Source organism: Dipodomys spectabilis, unplaced genomic scaffold, assembly GCF_019054845.1.
Source record: "Dipodomys spectabilis isolate Male_0828 unplaced genomic scaffold, ASM1905484v1 ptg000052l, whole genome shotgun sequence".
Taxonomy (NCBI): Eukaryota; Metazoa; Chordata; class Mammalia; order Rodentia; family Heteromyidae; genus Dipodomys; species Dipodomys spectabilis.
In genome coordinates, this window is record NW_024870729.1 from 4743094 (window position 1) to 4763357 (window position 20264).

General features: G+C 38.3%; 1 protein-coding gene across 2 annotated transcripts in view; it reads left to right on the forward strand.

Moving 5' to 3' along the window:
• The window catches only part of Hook3 (hook microtubule tethering protein 3), a 140922-nt gene extending 124404 nt beyond the window's left edge, over positions 1 to 16518 (forward strand). For both annotated transcript variants that reach the window (XM_042679498.1, XM_042679499.1), the window contains 5 exons: positions 3832 to 3914; positions 6707 to 6807; positions 10139 to 10243; positions 10395 to 10466; positions 14810 to 16518. In XM_042679498.1, coding sequence (XP_042535432.1) covers positions 3832 to 3914; positions 6707 to 6807; positions 10139 to 10243; positions 10395 to 10466; positions 14810 to 14950 — 502 coding nt within the window. In that variant the 3' untranslated portion in view covers positions 14951 to 16518. The remainder of the gene's footprint in view (positions 1 to 3831; positions 3915 to 6706; positions 6808 to 10138; positions 10244 to 10394; positions 10467 to 14809) is intronic.
• The last annotated feature ends 3746 nt before the right edge of the window (positions 16519 to 20264 follow it).

Here is a 20264-nt window from a genome sequence, read left to right on the forward strand (position 1 = left end):
CTTCTGGAGGCTGCTGACAATCCTTGGTGTTCCTTAAAGGTCCACTCCATCTTCAAATGCTGATCTTCCATCTTCAGGGCATGTGGAAAACCAGGATTACTTCTGAATCTTACATACTATGTTTTTTCCTATGCTTCTGTGCCTGTAATAAGGTTTATAAACTAAGCCCTGTAAGAGATTAACAACAATATGCAATAATAAAAAAAATAGGACAATGTAACCATATACTGATTCACTGACACTGTATCTGACAACCAAGATCCACTAATTGACTAATAGGAAGTAGCCTACACAGTGTGGATGTACTGAACCCAGTATTATCCATAGAGAATTATCATAGAGAACCACAGGAAACTGCATCATGCTACTCAGCACATCATTTATGTATTGTTTATTTCTGGATGTTTCCATTTAACATTTTGGACCATCATTGACCATGAACAACTACAATGATTGGATGGAAAACCACAGATAAGGAAGAACTACTGGTCATGTGCCTGTAGCTCTGCCTTGTAACCCTAGCTACTCAGGAATGTGAGACCTGAAGACCGCAATTAGGAAGCCAGTCTGGACATGAAAGTCCATGAGACTTTTTTTTTTGGGGGTGGGGGGGGGGGTCCCAGTCGTGAGGCCTGAACTCTGGGCCTGGGCGCTGTCCTTCAGCTCTTCAGCTCAAGGCTAGCGCTCTACCACTTGAGCCACAGCGCCACTTCCGGCTTTTTTCTTTTTGCTTATGTGGTGCTGAGGAATAGAACCCAGGGCCCCAGGCATGCAAGGCAAGTGCTCTACCACAGAGCCACCTTCCCAGCCCCCATGAGACTCTTATTTCCAGTTAACTACCAAGAAGCCAGAAGTGGAACCATGGCACAAGTGGTACAATGTTAGCCTTGAGCAAAACAGCTCAAGGATAGCACCCAGGCACTGAACCTGCCCAGAACCAGCACAAAAATAAGTACATAAATAAAGAATAAAAGAAACTAGGAGAGAGTGAGGGAAGGGGCAACATTGTCCCAAAGGACATATGTAACTAAAAGTCCTCTGTGCATCATCTTTATAATAACAATAAAAAAGTAAAAATTGAAAGAAAAAAGCAAAACCAAAAGAATAAAAGGATGAATTATACATGTTTGTGTCCTCTAATGGCCTTTTTTTTTTAAATTTTTCCAGTGTGGGGCCTGAACTCTGGGCCTGGGCACTGTCCCTCAGCTCTTCAGCTCAAGGCGAGCGCTCTACCACTTGAGCCACAGCACCACTTCTGGTTTTTTCTGCGTATAAGGTCCTGATGAAACGAACCCAGGGCCTTGTGCATGCAAGGCCAGCACTCTACCACTGAGCTACCTTCCCAGCCCCCTCTCATAGCCTTTCTGTGAGGACACTAGGGATTAGATTAGTGTCCAACTTAGTCCAGTATGACCTCTTGTTGATGAGGTCATATAAAGACTCAATTTCCAAATAGTACTAGAGGTTAGAACTTTAACTTATATTTGAGAGACACAATTTAACTCACTACAGGGCTTCTTTACATCTCAAACAATGGTCAATCTCATAGAATTTTTTTTCTTTTTTAAAATGTATCCATTGAAAATCTCCAATGTACTTCTTTTTTTTAATTTTCATTTATTTATTTTTGTTTCTGTGGTACCAAGGAATCAAACCTAGGGCCTCATGCATGCTAGGCAAGCAGTACCACTAAGCCACATTCCTAGCTCGCATAAATTTTTTTTAAAAATCACAACTAGTGTTACTAAAGATGTTACACAATGGTGATTTTCATTCACAATACTTTATTTGACATATCAGTTCCACTATCTATATCTGAGATTTCTGGAGATGACTGTTATCCATGCGTAATAGGTATCATGTAGAAGACATATACATAATAAGTAAAATATAAAGCAGAAGTTTGGAGAAATTAAACTATATTGTCTAGGAGTAATAAAAGCATCATAAAAATCATAGGACTTGGGGCTGGGAATGTGGCCTGGTGGTAGAGTGCTTGCCTACCATGCATGAAGCCCTGGGTTCGATTCTGGTGCTGTGGCTCAAGTGGTAGAGTGCTAGCCTTGAGTAAAAGAAACTCAGGGACAGTGCCCAGGCCCAGAGTTCAGTCCTCTGGACTGGCAAAAAGAAAAATCATAGGACTGATTAAAAAGTTTGGTGTTTGGTTACCCCTGGGAAGAACATAGAGATGTATGACTTCTAAAGTTTTTGGATGAGTTTTGTTTGGAACCTAGTGGTAATTCACCGGACCATTTTTTTTGTTTTTCTTTTTCTTTTTTCTTTTCTTTTTCTTTTTTGTGCCAATAGGGGCTTAAACTCTAACCTGTGCTCTCAGCTTTTTCACTCATGCTAGCTCTCTACCACTTGAGCCATACCTCCAATTCTTACTTTTTGCTGGTTAGAGACAAAATTTAGATTTTCCAATCTGGAGATGTCTGCCCAAGCTATCTTTGAATTGTGATCCTCTGATCTCAGACTCCTAACTAGCTAGAATTACAGATGTCAACCTACTACTGATTCTCAGTGGTTTTTGTACTTCTTTAAGCTGCATATATTTGTATTGTATATGTCACATCTTCAAAAACTAATTATTGGCACTGTGGCTCAAAACAGTAGCACTAGCCTTGAGCAAGATAGCTCAGGGACAGCACCCAAGCCCCTATCTAGTTCAAGCTCCACAACTAACAACAACAACAACAGCAGCAAATACACACACACACACACACACACACACGTGAAAGGCTTTAATATAGTAATATGCATGAAAACTATGAGAATTAAACAACAAAGTTTTCCATTTTTATCAATGTTTTTTCTCTATCTTTCACCTTTACAGCCCTTTTTCCTATTCCTATTATTTAGTATCAGAATTAAATACTGCAGAGAATTATACATATTATGCAAATTACTATATATCATATAAAGACCAGGAAAATATCTTCTGTTAATTCTTTCTTTTATCTTGGAATATAGCATGCATACAGGATAGTTCATATCCTAAGCTCCTAACAGAACAACTTGATGAGTGTTTACCTCCATATTTAAGTGACATATCAATATAGCCACCTAACAGGATTTTTCCTTCTCCCTCCCAGATGATTGATTACATCCCTAAACCAGACACAATACTGATCATTATTACTTTTTAAAGTCTTGACACTTCTGCAACCTTGTATAAATGACATCATGTATTAATCCCCTGACATACTTTGGTTCTGTAAAATTTATTTAAATGGTTTCCTGTTCATTCTTTTTATTGATGTGTAGTGTCCCTTGTTATTCCTGATTTTTAGAACTTTGCTTTTGGAAAAAGGTTTTCCTTTTAACTTCCTAAAAGTTTAAATTTTTTATTTTATACCTTCATTCCTAGGGGGGAAAAAACCAATCTGTACCCTCATATACATTTATGTAGAAGAACTAACTACTTTTTCAGTCCAAAAGAGATATTTTTGTCTTTAAATTTATTTAGTTATACAGTAAATTCATGTTGATTTGGGTTTCTTTCTTTTTTTTTGACGGTTGTGGGGCCTGAACTCTGGGCCTGGGCACTGTCCCTTAGCTCTTCTGCTCAAGGCTAGCACTCTACCACTTGAACCACAGAGCCACTTCTGACTTTTTCTGCTTATGTGGTACTGAGGAATTGAACCCAGGGCCTCATGCATGCAAGGCAAGCACTCTACCACTGAGCCACCTTCCCAGCCCTGATTTGGGTTTCTTATAGCACTTCTAGGTAATGCAAGTGTATTCCAAGAATAAAGAATATGAATCTTTAATGTGAAGTGAAAAACAAAAACAAAAGTGGGTATGATAGTGTTATGTATTTTGTTATAGAGAGAAGCTGCATGAAGCCAATAATGAACTACAGAAGAAGAGAGCCATTATCGAAGATCTTGAACCAAGATTTAATAACAGCTGTGAGTTTTTTTTCCTAATTAGCATCATTAACTAAAAACTATCTTACTGATAGTGAATTTGGTAATATAACTTTAGAAATAGGCTTTGTAATAAATTATAGCTGGGCGGGGAAGGTGGCTCAGTGATAGAGCACTTGCCTTGCATGCATGAGGCCCTGGGTTCGATTCCTCAGCACCACATAAGCAAAAAAAAAAAAAAAAGCTGGAAGTGGCGCTGTGGCTCAAGTGGTAGAGTGCTAGCCTTGAGCTGAAGAGCTGAGGGCCGGCGCCCAGGCCCAGAGTTCAGGCCCCACAACCGGACCCTCCCCCCCCCAAAAAAAAATAGAATCTAATGCCTGTGAAGTAAGATATTTTCATAGTGTAAGTTTGACAAACTTGCACTTTCATTGATATTTAAACCTATGAATGGCTTGTACTTCTTTATGCAAGTGAGAGGACAGGCTTCTGCTTTTTAAAAAATACAGCAAATATGTAAATAATCATTTGAAATGTGTAGTTCAGTAACTGTAAGTACATATACATTATTGTATAGCCATCAGCAGTACTTAGCTAAATACTTTTCTCATTACCAAGTAGAAGTCCACATACATTAAATAATAACTTGCCATTCCTTTCTTCCTAACCTATGGTAATCACAACTCTACTTTCTGTCTCTGAATTAACTATTTTAGGCAACTCATTGGTAGAACCATAGGACATTTATCCTTTCCTGTCTGGTTTATTTTACTTAGCATAATGCCTTTACTTAGCATACTTTCCATTTAACATAATGTCTATTTTGTATCATGTATTAGAATTAAGTCTGAATAATATTGCATTATATAAATATTCATTTTGTTCATTCATCTGTCAAAGGATAGTTTTTTACTTTCTAATATTTGAGTTCTTGTTTATAAGAAAATAAATTATTAGTTGGTTTTTAAAGAAAAATCATGAGTGAGACATGATAGTCATACCCAGCTCTCTGATGGTAGAGATCAAGAGTATCAAGGATCAAAGCCAGCATAGGGTCAGAAACTTCTCAACTAATAAAAAGCTGCGGCTGAGAAGGTGGGTCAGTGGTAGAATGCTTGCCTTGCATGCATGATGCCCTGGGTTCGATTCCTCAGCACCCCATAAGCAAAAAGAAAAAAGCCGGAAATGGCGCTGTGGCTCAAGTGGTAGGCCTTGAGCTGAAGAGCTGAAGAACAGCACCCAGGCCCAGAGTTCAGGCCCCACGACCAAGACCCAAAAATAGAATCACAGGCTAGGCCAGATGGCCTGAGCATAAATGTGAGAGACCCAATTGAAAAAGTAACTAAAGCAAAAAGAACTAGGGAATATAGCTTAAGTTACAAAATCCTTGCCTGAGAAATTCAAGTCCACAAGCTCAATCCCCAATACTATAAAACAAAACAAAAGTATAGCTGGTACTGGTAACTCATGTCTTTAATCCTAACTACTTAGGAGGATCTAAGTATCTCAGTTCAAAAACAGCTCAAGCAGGAAAGCTTGTATAACTTTTATCTCCAATTAACTACCAAAAAAAAAAAAAAAAAAAACCCAAAAAACAAAAAAGAAAAGGCAGAGGTGGTGCTGTATAGCTCAAGTAATAGAACAGTAGCTTTGAACAAAAAAAAGCTTCAAGACAGCACTGAGGCCCTGAGTTGACGCCCCAGAACCAGCACGACAGAAGAAGGAAGAGAAGAGGGGGGAGAGGGAAAAGAAAAGACAAGGAAGAGGCAGAGGAAGAAAAAAAAGGAGGGAGCAAGAGGAAGAAGAAAATTATCTATAAGAATAGACTAAACAGCCAGGCGCCAGTGGCTCAGGCCTGTAATCCTAGCTACTCAGGAGGCTGAGATCTGAGGATTGCCTTCAAAGCCAGCCTGGGCAGGAAACTCCATGAAACTTTTTTTTTTTTTTTTTGTCGGTCGTGGGGCTTGAACTCTGGGCCTGGGCGCTATCCCTCAGCTCTTCAGCTCAAGGCGAGCGCTCTACCACTTGAGCTACAGCATCACTTCCGGTTTTCTGGTGGTTTATTGGAGATAGGAGTCTCACAGTCTCTCCTGCCCGGGCTGGCTTTGAACCGCGATCCTCAGATCTCAGCCTCCTGAGTAGCTAGGATTACAGGCGTGAGCCACCGGCGCCCGGCCCGAAACTCTTATCTCCAATAAAGCACTAGAAAACCGGAAGTGGCACTGTGGCTCAAGTGGTAGAGTGCTCGCCTTGATTGAAGAGTGCAGGGACAATGCCCAAGCCCAGAGTTCAAGCCCCATGACCAACCAAAAAAAAAAAAAAAAAGAATAGACTAAACAGTCTCTCAAACCTGTTAATTATTTAGCAATTAAAATAAGATAGGTGTTGGTGTTTCACACCTGTAATCCTAGCTTCTCAGGAGGTTGAAGTCTGAGGATCTCGGTTCAAAGCGGTCCCACATAGTAAAGTCCTCAAGACTCTTTTTTGCCAGTTAACCACCAAAAAGTTGGAAGTATAGCTGTGACTCTAGAGGTAGAGCACAAACTTTAAGCAAAAAAGCTCAGGGACAGCAGTTCAAGCCATAGGATCAGCACCAAAAAAAAAAAAATATATATATATATATATATTAAAGATGTTATCAAAATTTCACTGTCTCACTGTGTTGAAAATGAACTGTACAACTTGTAGTTGGGAACAGGGGGGAAAAAGAGAGTGAGGGAAGGGTTAGTAACTGTCCAAAGAGAAAGTGTTCTTTACCTCACTTAGGTGTAATCCCTCTGTATATCACCTTTGTAATCTCAATAATTTCTTTTAAAATTTTACTGTCTCATCCACAGCCTTAAAAATTGAAGAATTACAAGAAGCTTTACGGAAGAAAGAAGAAGAAATGAAGCAAATGGAAGAACGATATAAAAAATACTTAGAGAAAGCCAAAAGTGTAAGTATGCATTTGTAGGTATCTTACTCTACTTTCTGGACATATTTTATTGGATTCCTAAATATAGTGCCCATAGGCTAGATGTATGGTGTAAGTGAAAGAATTTCTAGCCTAGCAAGAACAAAGCCTTAGTTCAAAACCCAGTACCACCAAAACACACCCAAATACACACACATTCCATATACATACTTAAATTAACATCTAATGAGGAAACCTTGTGATAAAGATATACTAAGAAATCTATTAAACCTGGCTGGGAAAGCGACTCAGTGGTTGTAGTGCTTGCCTTGCATGCATGAGGCCCTGGGTTCGATTCCTCAGTACCACATAAGCAGAAAAAGCTGGAAGTGGCGCTGTGGCTCGAGGTCAGGGCCCCACAACTGACACACACACACACACACACACACAAACACAAAAAGAAATCTATTAAACCGAGCACTGGTGGCTCACACCTGTAATCCTAGCTACCCAGGAGCCTGAAGTCTGAGGATCGAAGTTCAAAGCCAGTCCAGGCAAGAAAGTCTCTGAGACTTTTTTTTTTTTTCCTGCCTGTCGTGGCCTGAATTCTGGGCCTGGGTGCTGCCCCTCAGCTCTTCAGCTCAAGGCTAGAGCTCTACCACTTGAACCACACACAGCACTTCCAGCTTTTTCTGTTTACACTGTGCTGAGGAATGGAACCCAGGGCCTCATGATTGCAATGCAAGCACTGAGCCACCTTCCCGGCCCCCGTGAGACTCTTATCTCCAATAAACCACTCAGAAAACTGGAAGTGGCCCAGCGGCTCAATTGGTAGAGCACTAGCCTTGAGCTGAGAGCTGAGGGACAGCATTCAGGCCCAGAGTTCAAGTCCCATGACCAACAAAAAAAGAAAGAATCCTGAACAAAATATTGTGATCAGAATTACTTAGTAATTAACAAGGAGAAAATTTAACTTAATAGAAAGCAAGTGACCAGGGCTGGGAAGGTAGCTCAGTGGTAGAGCGCTTGCTTTGCATGCATGAGGCCCTGGATTCGATTCCTCAGCACCACACAAGCAAAAAGAAAAAAGCCAGAAGTGGCGCTATGGCTCAAGTGGTAGAGCGCTAGCCTTGAGCTGAAGAGCTGAAGGACAGTGACTAGGCCCAGAGTTCAGGCCCCACGACCAGACCCAAAAAAAAAAAAAGTGACCATTACCAATTTAGCCAGTAATTAGATGAGCAACACATGGTCTTACAAACAATCCCTATAGCTTCCTGATAAGATATCCCTGTCTGTGACAATCAACCTGAATCCAGCAGTTATCTGTAACCAGCTTCCATGTCAAAGGAAATAAGGTTCTCTATATATCTATAGATAATAGATATTGGAACAAATTAATACCTTTAAGCTGTCAGATAACTTGGAAGATAAAAGTATCATGAAAACAAAATAGACAGTGGAGTGTTGGTAGCACTAGGAGACAGGCTATTACTACTTTAAAAGAGCCCTTACTAACTGCCAACATTCATCTTTTGAGTTCTGGAGTGGTAGCAGAAAGAGTCAGTGTGAAAGACATTTTGGGCCCTGGCATCAGTGGCTCATGTCTGTAATCCTAGTTACTTGGGAGACTGAAATCTGAAGTTCAAAGCCAGCCCAGATAGGGGCTTTTAACCAATCAACCACCAGAAGTCTAGAAGTGGAAGGGTGGCTAAGGTGACAGAGTGCCAACGTTGCATGAAAAGGCTAAAGAGCAGCACCCAGGCCCCTAGTTCAAGCCCCAGTACTAGCACTAAAAGAAAATGTAATCAAAAGGAAAAAAGGCATTTTGGAGACATCTGTGAAAGTATGGACTTGGCGTGAACCAAGTAATGGCAGTTTTAAAGAAATTTTCTAATAGATATTAGTATCACAATTATGTGCTATAATCTCTTTAATTTAAAGATGTGCATGCTCAGGAATTGAAGGGTTATATATCATGAGGTCATTAGTTGCCAAAGCAAGTATGTGTATTTGCTCTTGTGTATTAAGGAGAAAGAGGATATATTAGATAGGGCATTGTAGCAATAGGTGAATCTATGTTCAATGTAAATGGCCTTTTTGTTGTTTAAGCTTTCTATAGCTTTGAACATTTTGATAGTAAAGTGGAAAGGAGGAGTTAAAAAATGTCTTCCCTGTAAGTCTTCCATTTGTTGAGCGAGTATTGACCCCACTGCCACCACTCATGCCCAAACCACATATGAGCAGAGGAGGCAACAGGGACACAGTCGTATGTTTGTGCTCTTTAGGACACACTCTCAAGTACCTAACTCCTTAGAAGCCATGGTGAGCTGAAACAAAGAAGAGGCAGGGAGAGGAGAGAGCTGTCCGTCGTGTCTGCTTAATTGTATTTATTGATGTAAGCCAGAATTAGCTTTTATAATTGATTCTTCTATATAATTCTTTATATATTCAAAAGTTGAAAAAGTAATATTATTTTATACATTTTTATTTTAAAGTGCTTTTTAAAATAGCCTTTGATCTTATAACTTTCCTTTTTGTGCCTTTTTTGGTTCTTGTTTAGCTATGTTGTGTTGCTAGGTATGAAACACAGGGCCTCAGGCATTGATTAGGTAGGTGCCCTACCACTAAGTTATATACCCAACTCTATCCTTTTCAGGGTTAGGTTTTTTTTATTTTATTTATTTTTTGCCAGTCTTGGGGCTTGAACTGAGGGTCTGAGCACTTCTTTTGCTCAAAGCTAGCTAGCTCTCTACTTCTGGCTTTTTTTTGTCGGTCATGCGGACTGAACTTGGCCTGCACGCTGTCCCTCAGCTCTTCAGCTCAAGGCTCACACCCTACCACTTGAACCACAGTGCCACTTACGTGGTGTTGAGGAATTGAGCCCAGGGCCTCGTGCATGCGAAGCAAGCACTCTACCACTGAGCCAACTTCCCAGGCCCCACTTCTGGCATTTTTCCTGTGATTAATTAGACATAAGAGTCTCATGGACTTTTTTGCCCAGACTGTCCTCAAACCACAAAATCCTCAGATCTCAGCCTCCTGAGTAGGTAAGATTACAGTCCTGAGCCACCAGCAGTTGGCTTTAATTGATTTTTTTTTTTTTTAAATTTTTTGGGTCCAGTCGTGGGGCCTGAACTCTGGGCCTAAGCACTGTCCCTCAGCTCTTCAGCTCAAGACTAGCACTCTACCACTTGAGCCACAGCACCACTTCCGGCTTTTTTCTTTTTGCTTATGTGGTGCTGAGGAATCGAACCCAGGGCCTCATGCATGCAAGGCAAGCACTCTACCACTGAGCCACTTTCCCAGCCCTTGCTTTAATTGATTTTTAAAGGTTATATTCTTTGAGTTTGAGACTTCTTATTACTGTTGGCAGGTTATCCGGACTTTAGATCCTAAACAGAATCAAGGAGCAGCACCAGAAATACAAGCTCTTAAAAATCAACTCCAGGAACGAGAGCGGCTGTTCCATTCATTAGAGGTAGTTCACTGCACTGTGATGGGCCATAAAATTCTGGGTTCTGATTTCTGAGATCCTTGTTATATTGTAAGCTTTGTATCCATTGGTTTACATACTTAATTATTCCTTATATTGATTGTATTTTTACATATTTACATGTTCTTAATTTTAGAAAGAATATGAGAAAACGAAGAGTCAAAGAGAGATGGAAGAGAAATACATAGTTAGTGCCTGGTACAATATGGTAAGAAAATAATGCTTCAGAACATAATGCAACATTTACCAAATACTAGTTTATCAAATTACTAGATTGCCTTTTCTGAAGAAGCAATTTTAACAAAAGAACTTGAAAGTAAATATTACCCTAACACACTAACAAAGCTTCCCTGCTGACAGCAAAGAAGATATAACCCACAAACAGAATGGTATTGTGAAAGTATCATTCATAATTCCCAGAAACATAAAGACAAATGTCAGCGTAGTTTTTGTTCCTCAGAGCCGTTTGCTGTAGGAAGGCACACAAAGAAGTAGTAGCTCTACTTTGTTGTAACCTTTTCAGGATGGGATAGTTTACTTTCTCAGGGGATATAGAAGATGTTAACAGTGTCAGATCCTGAATATTCCAACACAACAAAACTTCTTGGCAAGGACACTAATACTCATAGCATTCTGTTGTGGATTAGACTAGCCATGAATTTTATAGGGAATGCTGCATTTTTTCAGTACTTTATCCCAACTCTTGTTGTCATCTTTTTTTTTCTTCCCATTGAAAAAACTGCCTTTTCAAAAGTTTTCTGAAATGACAGCTAGTTTCCAACAAGTTCAAATTTTTTTCAACTTCTGATCTCCACTGTTGGCATAAAGACATTGGTTTTTTTTTTTTTTATGGTGGGTGGTGGTGTATGTGTACAGATTCTGGAGCTTGACCTCTGGGCCTTGGTGCTGTCCATGAGCATTTTTTCTCACGGCTAGCACACTAACATTTGAGCCACAGCTCCACTTCTGACATTTTGGTAGTTAATTGGAATTAAAGAGTCTCAGCAGACTTCCCTGCCCAGGCTGGTTTTTAACCACAGTCTTCAGATCTCAGCCTCCTGAGTAGCTAGGATTACAGTCATGAGCCATCAGTACACTGCCATGGTTTTGTTTTACTGTTAAAATTATACTGCATCTTAAAGGCTAGTGCCCCTGGCCTAATATGATTTGACCTATTGCTAAAAATTTTATGACATGTCCATACTTATACCTGGCTTGGTCAAAATTACATATTTAAGAATTTATCACAATTTCTAAAGGAGAAAGTTTGAGGTTTATAGTATTCTTTTATCAAATACTGATTTCTTGAAATTTCAATTTTAAAAATGAAAGAAAACTTGCCAGGCATTAGTGATTCACATCTGTAATCCTAGCCTAGACACTCAGGAGTCTGAAATCTGAGGATGACAGTTCAAAGACTGCCCAAGCAGAAAAATCTATGAGATTCATCTCCAATTAACCACCAAAAAATTAGAATTGAAGTTGTGGCTCACGTGGTAGAGTGCCAGCCTTGAGCAAAAAAAGTCAAGTAAGAGTGTGAGGCCTGAGTTCAAGCCTCAGTACCAGCACACAAAAGGAAAAAAGGGGGGGCGGGGTGCGCTACATAATTAAAGAAGTTTTCTGGGAGTTAATCCTGACTCCTGTTTTATCTCTTGTCTTCTCAAAGCTTAGTATTCTCAGTCTTAATAGCTTTGCATTTTAGTTTTTATTAGTAATTTCATATAGTTTTAACTATTTTTGCATATATTAGTAATTTCATATAGTTTTACATATTATTTGTTCTGTAACTTAGTACTAATAATAGTCCTAGTTTTGAATACTTCAGAGTTACATTCAGAAATGTCAGCATCGGGGCTGGGAAGGTGGCTCAGTGGTAGAGTGCTTGCCTTGCATGCATGAGGCCCTGGGTTCGATTCCTCAGCACCACATAAGCAGAAAAAGCTGGAAGTGGTGCTGTGGCTCAAGTAGTAGAGCACTAGCCTTGAGCTAAAGAGCTGAGGGACAGTGCCCAGGCCCAGAGTTCAGGCACCAGGACTGGCAAAAAAAAAAAAAAGGAATGTCAGCATCTACACAGTTTTAATAGAAATGATGATGAGTACTAGGAAGAGGTATTCAGTAGCTCAAGAATGGCCTTGGATAGGATAGTGTATAAAGGGGTTCTGGGGATGTAGCTTAATGATACAGCACTTGATTCGCATACCTGCAGAAAGAAAAAAAATGAGTAGAGGACTTGAGATATAGTAGAACTCTGAATCACAGTATACAAGTTACACCAAAAAAAAAGTATACAAAAAATTTTAATGAATTGTTGAAATGTGACAAGTCATGGTATTTTGTTTTTGTTTTGTTTTGTTTTGTTTTTTTGTCCCTTGTGGGGCATGAACTCTGGGCCTGGATGCTGTCCCTCAGATCTTCAGCTCAAGGCAAGTGCCACAGTGCCACTTTCAGGTTTCTGAGTGGTTTATTGGAGATAAGAGTCTCACGGACTTTCCTGCCCCTGCTGGCTTTGAACTGCAATCCTCAGATCTCGGCCTGCTGAGTAGCTAGGATTACAGGCATGAACCACCGGTGCCTGGCAGTTATAGTATTATAAATAAGATGTATTTATCTAAATTAATAGATTAAGTTTATTTGTAGATTTTTGTTCAAATCCTCAAATGATTTGATGGAAGCTAGGATGTGGTTCACACCTGTATGTCCTAGCTACTCAGGAGGCTGAGATATGAAGATTGTGGTTTGAAGCCAGCCAAGGTAGGAAAGTCCATGAGACTCTCTTCAGTTAATCACCAAAAAGCTAAAAGTGGAGCTGTGGCTCAAGTGAACATCAGCCTTGAGCAAAAAAGCTAATGGACAATGCCCAGGCCCTGGGTCCAAGTCCTAGTATTCTCATTCTTTCCATCTCCTTCTCTCCCTCTCCTTCTCCCTCTCCCTCTCCCCCTCCCCCTCCCCCTCCCCCTCCCTCCCTGCCTCCCTGCCTCCCTGCCTCCCTGCCTCCCTCCCTCCCTCCCTCCCTCTCTCGCTCTCTTTCTCTCTCTCTCTCTTCTTCCTCTCTGTTCAAGGCTACTGGAAGCAAGAATCTAGTAAGACCTCATCTCAGCCAACAAGCTGAGTGTGGTAGTTTTCGTCTGTAATTCCAGCTATGTGATTTAGAGGATGACAGTCAGAGTCCAACCTCTTTCAAAAAACTGAGACCATTATCTGAAAAATCACTAAAATAAAAGGGCTTGAAGTATGTCTGAAGTGGTAGAGTTCCTGCCCAGCAAATGGGAGTTCAAACCCAGCAAAAGAAAAAAAAAATTTTTAACTTGTATCAGATATGTTTGTGCACATCTCTATCTCCAGCACTAGGGAAAAAGCTGAGGAAGAAAGAATGTGAGTTCAAGACCTACCTGAGCTACATTTCAGATTCAAGGCCAACTTAGAGTACATAGTGGAACCCTGTCTCAAATAAAGATTGGATTTTCCTTTGTTGTCAACCTCCAGTTCTTCCCATTTTACCTATGTTCAGTTCTTAAAGTTTCTCTGGCTAGAAATGCTCATCAATTTTTTTATTTATTTATTTATTGTTGGTGGTGGTGGGTCTTCAACACTGGGCCTGGGCACTGTCCTTCAGCTCTTCAGCTCAAGGCAGGCACTCTACCACTTGAACCACAACACCACTTCTAGTTTTGTGGTGGTTAATTGGAGGTAAGAGTCTCACGAACTTTCTTGCCCAGGCTGTCTTTGAACCGCATTCCTCAGATCTCAGCCTCCTGAGTAGCTAGGATTACAGGCATAAGCCACCAGCACCCAGCTATGTTCATCAATTTTTTTTTTAAATATCAGAACTGTTCTTTTCCTAACCTTCTCTTTAGTAAATTCAAGCCCTTTTTGTCACTATTGTTTTTCCTCCACATTCTGGAAGCACCTGGAGATAACTTGACTTTTTTAAGGGCTTTCACCCACCAATTGTGCCGCCTTTCTCCTTAGAGGTACAGATCCTTTTGTCTTCAAGGAAAGGATCGTAGTTGGGTCTTCTTTTGTGGCTATTGAGAATTTTGCTTAATTTAAGAATATAAGTCTGCCTTGAAGTGAAGAAAAACAACAAAGTATGGTATGTATACTTAGATTGGCTTTCCATCTTAAGAAATAAGTACATTTTGCTTTTCTGAATATGCCCTATGATTTCTAAAGCCAATGTAAATCAACTGCTGTTAATCAATTGCACTTTTTTCTTGGAAAATCACTATACATTTGATTTAAAAGAGAAATATGATAGAATATAAGTAATGTATTACAAAAATCTGTTTGCATTATCTGTTGTTTTGGTTAATATAAATCCAAAAAATTAAGTCTCAGTTTTGCCAAAGCAAGATTTATTCTTAATTTTAGAACTAAAAATGCTTCTTTTAACATTTTAATCTATAGAGTTGAATTAATATTTGTAATTACTTGTGCTTTGCTGTATAATGTATTAAATCTTGCATGATGAAATTTTCTTTTGTGAGCATGTACTGTACTTATATTGTACTTTCATTGATTCCTTGTTCTTCTTTGTTTTTAATGTTGAAGGGAATGACTCTGCATAAAAAAGCAGCTGAAGATAGACTGGCTAGCACAGGTTCAGGGCAGTCATTTTTAGCTAGACAAAGACAAGCCACCAGCGCAAGAAGATCCTACCCAGGCCATGTCCAACCAGCAACAGCAAGGTAGAGAAGCCGGAAATAACCTGCATCAAAGCATACTTGTGTCACATATAGCAACATTTCAGGAAGTTCACCAAAAGTCAATATTTAATGTTGCTCATTGGAGGGCTTTCTCTCTGTCTTATATCTTTGTTTCAGTTTCTTTGTCCTTTATTTTGTAGTCCTTTCAGTTCCTTTTAATGTGCCAAAAATTTGTAAATGTACAATTTTAAGTGTTGTATAATAGTGTAATACTTTACTTTGTATGAATATGTCCTTTTCCCCAATGGTGTAGGCTTTGTTATGAATTAGATTTTCTGCCAATAATTGATACACACTTTGTATTCTTTATTGTGCCTATGTGTTATCATGCTTTATATGAATGTCTGTTTGAAAGGAACTTAATCTTTTTATGATATTAGTCTATTTTCAATTGTTTTCCAGATGCTCTTCAAATAACATACATACTACAAAAAGTGGTTAGCAAGCGCACTTTTTGCAGAAACTTAAATACAGTGACAGAAGTGCTAATCAAATCTCCTAAGGCACATAGGGGAATGATTTAGAGGGAGAAAAATGGTTTTCACATTGTTTTATAGGAAATTAAATTTGTTTGAATATTTAGAGACAATTTGTAAAACATAAACAGAAAACTCATTGTTTTGTGCTATCTTGAGTACATTGATAACTTGAGTACATTGATAAGGTTATTTGGGGAGAAATTACACAAGAAAAATTCAGGCAGTCTGTCTTTTTTTCTTTCTCTGAAATATCATTTTAGTAACTAAGAATCAGATTCTAGTTATGTGCTTGACATGTATACATTCAGTTCTACACATATAAAAGATTTATTTTTCATATACTTACAAGTAATAGGTAATGTTACTCTTTGGGCAGTTAGTGGTCTTGTATCTCATTTGTTTTGTTTATTCCTTAATATAAACTTCCTTTCTCAATATTTTGCATTACTTACATCTTAATACACATGACTTCTTGTATGTATTATTATGATTTCTATCTTAATTCTTTCTGAAGTCTTACCTACTATTCCAGGACTCTGTTACTGAATAGATTTTCTTGGATATTTTGCCTCAAAGTGCTTACCTTTTAAGACATGTTTCTTACATTGCTTAATACTGTCAAGTAATCATTATGAAGCACTTTGTCTATAAGGTGCTATATAAAAAAGAGTATTCATTTGAAAATGAACTGCCTTCTGTTTAATGACAAATTCGGTACCATATAATATTTAAGTTCACCTCCAACCTTTTTATTCTACCATAGCATACTTTTTAAAGCAAAAAAAAAAAAAAAGAAAATTCATTCAAGCCCCATGACTGACAAAAAAATTATGAAAATTCTGAAATTAGCTTCGATTTTTTTTGTTTATTTGTTTTACATGGGTTATCTAATAGGATGTTATTTTATATACTCACAGTTTGAAAATTCAGATTTTATTCAGTTTTTTGTGTTACATATAAGTAACTTTAAATCATGTTTAGTATAATTAAGAATTTTCAGAATCTGTGTTCATGTGTTTGATTTTACATTCATACTTCATCTTTTAAGGTTGACCTAAAATCTGTAGTGCTTTAACACACACACACACACACACACACACACACAACACAGCCCATCACTTTAACCGTTCAGCCATTTTATCCTACTTTATGGGGTTTTTTTGTTTTTGTTTTTGTTTTTTTTGGGGGGGGAGTCCAGTCGCGGGGCCTGAACTCTGGGCCTGGGCACTGTCCCTCAGCTCTTCAGCTCAAGGCTAGCGCTCTACCACTTGAGCCACAGTGCCTCTTCTGGCTATTTTTCTTTTTGCTTATGTGGTATTGAGGAATCGAACCCAGGGCCTCATGTATGCAAGGCAAGCTCTCTACCACTGAGCCACCTTCCCAGCCCCCTACTTCATGTTTTAAAGACAGAGTTTTACTATGTGGTCTAGGCTGGCCTTCAATTTGCAATCCTTCTGCCTCAGCCTCCTGAGTGATTACAGGTTTACACCACCATCCCTGGCTGTCATAATGTGGTTTGTTTTATATCAAGCAAAAAAGTCTAAGACTGCTTCTTCTTGCTATGACTATAAAACAACAAGAATTAATAAAGTGAGTCATGTGAGTAGATAGCTGACTTGGTCAACATATTAAGTCCTTCCTTTTTCCCTTTCTTTTTCCTTTCCCTCCCTCCCTCCTTCCCTCTCTCCCTCCTACCTTCCTTCCTTCCTTCCTTCTTTCCAGATGGTCTCACTGTTTTCAGTTCTGGCTCCAAACCTCTGCACTCTTTCTTCAGCCTCCTAAACAACAAAATACGCTTGTAGCACCTTGCCCAGTTTATGAATTAAGTTTTAACAATAAAGACTAAAAACAACTTAAGACAGTTCTCACAATCACCTTTATTTCAGAAATAGCATAAAGTTTCAACTGTTTTTAAAATAAATTAGGATGAAGGCCCAATCTTGGTAAAATTAAAATTATCAGGAAATTATACCTACAGAATAAGGTGGATGAAAACAAGAGATTCTCCCAGTATTCAAATGAAAGTATTTCCATAAGGCTAGGTTTTCATTTTCATTCTCTATGAAATGTCCAGTCCTTCCCACTTACCTACCTAGATATTTTTCTCTAGATGGGTTGAAAATGTATCAGGCTTTTAGGAGCAAGTTTTACTTCTTACTTTCTTTGTCTGTTGTATGCTGTGAGTTTAGATTCATAACTTTTACTCCTTTGCTACCTTTGAATTTGGCATAATACCTTTATTACACAAAAGAAATTACATTTCTAGGGCTGGGAAAGTGGCTCAGTGGTAGAGTGCTTGCCTTGCATGCATGAGGCCCTGGGTTCAATTCCTCAGCACCACATAAGCAGAAGAAGCTGTAAGTGGTAGAGTGCTCACCTTGAGCTGAAGAGCTCAGGAACAGCACCCAGGCCCAGAGTTCAAGCCCCACGACCAACAAAAAAATAAAAAAAAAAAGAAATTACATTTCTAAACATTTTATGTTACTTACAAACAAATAGCAGTAGTGACTCCCTTTGTCTAGCTTTGGACAGGATTTATGTCTAGTTGTGATTAGTAATATCTCAGATGGGCTATGATCATTTATGGTCTCTAAGAAGTTTGGAAACATTTGGAGCTTGATTTAGAGAAGAGTAATACTATGCTGTATTTTCAAGAACTCTTACAAGCAACAGTTTTGTGATACCTGTGTACTCACTAGTCCTGGCATCTGCAGAGGACTGAGCCTCATTACTTGCTATGATGAGCTGTCACCACAGTGCCTGAATTTTCATAAACAAAAAGCATATTTGTTTCTATGTTCTTTCTAGCCAGAAAATAAAAGTAAATTACTAAAGAATATTAACATTTATGTTAGATGGTCCATGTTTAAGAAAGCTATAATAGGAAAATAATGTATTTCATATATAGCTTATACATCTAAAGTGAGAACAAATAATACAGTTGGACATATTTTAAATAAACTCTCAAGAACTGGATAGCTTCTTACCATTTATCTAATTATTTACTGATAATCAAGAAAAAGTCCCTAAATAAGTGACCCACATTCCAAAATGTATAAAGCTTGAGTTATTTCTGTTAGATATCCTTAGCGTGATAAAATTGGCTTAATGAAATGGTTGTAGTAAAGGTGATACTGTAGTCTTTAATTTTCTTGGAATTTTCTTATCAATACAAGAAAAGCTTAATTGTACAAAATCAAGATAAATGTTATCCAGTGAGAAACATAATCTACTTCATTAATTCTTACAAACAAAAAAAGTTCACCCTGTGCAAATGGATTGTAGTGATGAATGAGACATTTTTTATCATTTGGTAGTAGTTTGGCTTCATCTTGTAAACTAGGACATCAACTATTTTTTTCATGTTTCCATTTCCATACAAGCATTCATCTATTGTTTTAATGAAATGACAACTTTAAAATTGTTTCCCAATGTAAGAATTACCTTTAAACAAAAAGAAAAGAAAAGAAAAATTTAACCTTAACTCCTATAATTCATCTTCAGTTATCCTGATTTCACATTCCAGGAATGTTAGAAGAATGCCTATTGAAAAATGTAAGGTTTGGGGCTGGGAAGGTGGTAGAGTGGTTACCTTGCATATATGAGGCCCTGGTTCGATTCTCAGCACCACATAAGCAGAAAAAGCCGGAAGTGGCGCTGTAATGCTAGCCTTTTGCTGGAGAACTGAGGGACAGGGCCCAGGCCCAGAGTTCAGGCCCTGTGATTGACAGAAAGAGAGAGGAGAGAGAGAGAGAAGTGAGGTTTATCTGGAAAAAAATTCAAAGATCACAGGGAGCAGAAACCTAACCCTAACGAGTTTGCAGCCATTTTGACAATAGTCTCTTTGATCTTTAGCTTTATACTGAGGAAAGAATAACAATAAAATCTTGCTTTTTCCTACAGGAAAAATAGTGGCGAATATTTTGATTTTTTTTGTGTGTGTGTGTGCCAGTCCTGGGGCTTTAACTCTGGGTTTGGACACTATCCTTGCTCCTTTTGCTCATGTCTAGCACTCTACCACTTGAGCCATAGCACCACTTCTGTCCTTTTCTATGATTAATTGGAGATAAGAGTCTCTCAAACATTTCCTACCAGGGTTGGCTCCAAACCATGAACCTCAGATCTCAGCCTTCTGTTTAGCTAAGATTACAGGTGTGAGCCACTAGTGCCTGGCTGTTTTGACAGTTTATCTTCATAGTACGGAGGGATTTTCATTGTTACTGTTGCCTTATAGTTCTTAACAGTCCTGAAACAGGACAGCTGACTCTGTGTTAAAAAGACAAAGATAAAGAATGTGCTGATGAGAATAAAATAAGATATTAGAATCTGTGAAAATCATTTTATTAATTTTCATTATTTTTTCATATAAGGTTTTCCATTCAGTAAAGATGATCTGTTTTCCTATAAGCCTTTCATAATTGCAGCTTATTTTGGAAGTTCTCCAATTTTACTGCATTTAGAAAATGATTTCAAAGCTTGTTATAAATGACTCGAATATGTTGTAAAAAAAAAACAGAGACAGGCTATTCTAGGCATAACCAATGTTCTTTGTATAAGGTACATTTAAATAGTGTTATTTTTCTTTTTTAAAGAAATTAAAATATTTTATTGTCCAATTTTAGTACAATAATATGTTAAACCTTTGTTATAAATCTTATTTGGTTTTTTGAAAATTCATCAAATACTTTGCTATTTACATAGCTGTCTGCTCTTTCCTATTCCCACAAATTATGAAAGTATTATAAAATGAAAAACAGCACAAATATGATGATTGCTTATCTCTTTTTTAAGTCACTGTGATGTGCCCTTGGGAAGTACAGA